Raw genomic sequence first — 1117 nt, forward strand, 5'->3', positions numbered from 1 at the left:
ATCTTGAGTGTAGGATGATGTTTTAAAGGGAGTGAGGGAGTGCTCAGGAAACTGAGGCACAGAAGAGTTTTGATTTTGTTTTGCAGTAGTTGCAAAGTTCTGGGTCATCACTGGCAGACGGGCCATGGCTACATCTGTGGATGTTAGCAATGGGAGCCTGGACAATACCCAAGGGACCAGGTGCTCTAAGCCATACTTAGGATGGCCCAGGTAAATGTGCCCAAGAAACATAGCTTTCAGTAAAGACCAAGAATTTGGGAGGAATTGAATGCTTAGGAGTAGGAGGAATGGTAAAGCTGGCTCTCACTCTGAAGGAATTCCAAAATGAAAAACACCTGTGTGTGTTTTGCTGAGCAAGTTTATTGTTTATTAGGTTCTACAGATTGGACACGGGGGCCGTGATTAGCAAGGTGAGGCGATGTGGCCGTGAGAGTCAGCTCAGTGCCCGGTGTTCCTCCTCCTCTCTGCGAATCCCCCGCCTTTCTGTCCCATGCACTGCTCCCGGGCCTGGCCGATGCCACTGAGGGTGACTTGTGAAGTTCAGCTCTCTCACGACAGGCAGAAAGGGCAGCTACTGGGACTGAGTCTCCCCACTACTCCTAGCCCCTGTTTCCTGCTTGCTGTCCCAGGGCACCGAGAGGGGCTGGGCCAGAGCACTGTGCTCCACCTGGCAGGAATAAAGGTCTCTGTCCTGAGAGGACACCTCTAACACCACGGAAGACAGGTAAGTGCCCCCTCCGCTGGGAAGGACGTCACCCCCTGACTCAGACTCCTGCACCTCACCGTCCCGAGTCCAGTGCAGACCAATTCCTCGTGGGTAGAAGTCATAGGCCTGGCATGTGAGGGTAGTGTTTTCTCCTGTGGTGGTGTGTCTGGTGACTGCCACAGAGGGAGGATCTGTGGGGGGATAGAGCGTGGAGACTGAGGGATGACGGCGACTTCTCCCGGCCCATGTCTCTTCCCACTGCTCCTCCCTGGATGTCAGGGATCAGCCGAGCTCTAAGTCTGTACCTCCTCCCACCCCCCAGCCACCCCCAGGAAAGCTTCAGGGAGGTGTGGGAGGGCCGAGGCTTCCCTCAGGCCTTCCCTGCTGGATCGTGGAATGTCCCTGGCTCCT

At 55.3% G+C, this 1117-nt stretch overlaps 1 protein-coding gene across 1 annotated transcript in view; it reads right to left on the reverse strand.

The window, feature by feature from the left end:
* Nucleotides 1–342: 342 nt before the first annotated feature.
* Nucleotides 343–1117, reverse strand: part of AZGP1 (alpha-2-glycoprotein 1, zinc-binding) — a 33999-nt gene continuing 33224 nt past the window's right edge. Inside the window, exon 7 of the mRNA XM_012638886.1 lies at nt 343–897. Coding sequence (XP_012494340.1) covers nt 572–897 — 326 coding nt within the window. The 3' untranslated portion in view covers nt 343–571. The remainder of the gene's footprint in view (nt 898–1117) is intronic.

This window comes from Propithecus coquereli, unplaced genomic scaffold (genome assembly GCF_000956105.1).
Source record: "Propithecus coquereli isolate 6110/MARCELLA unplaced genomic scaffold, Pcoq_1.0 Scaffold137, whole genome shotgun sequence".
In the NCBI taxonomy this organism is placed as follows: Eukaryota; Metazoa; Chordata; class Mammalia; order Primates; family Indriidae; genus Propithecus; species Propithecus coquereli.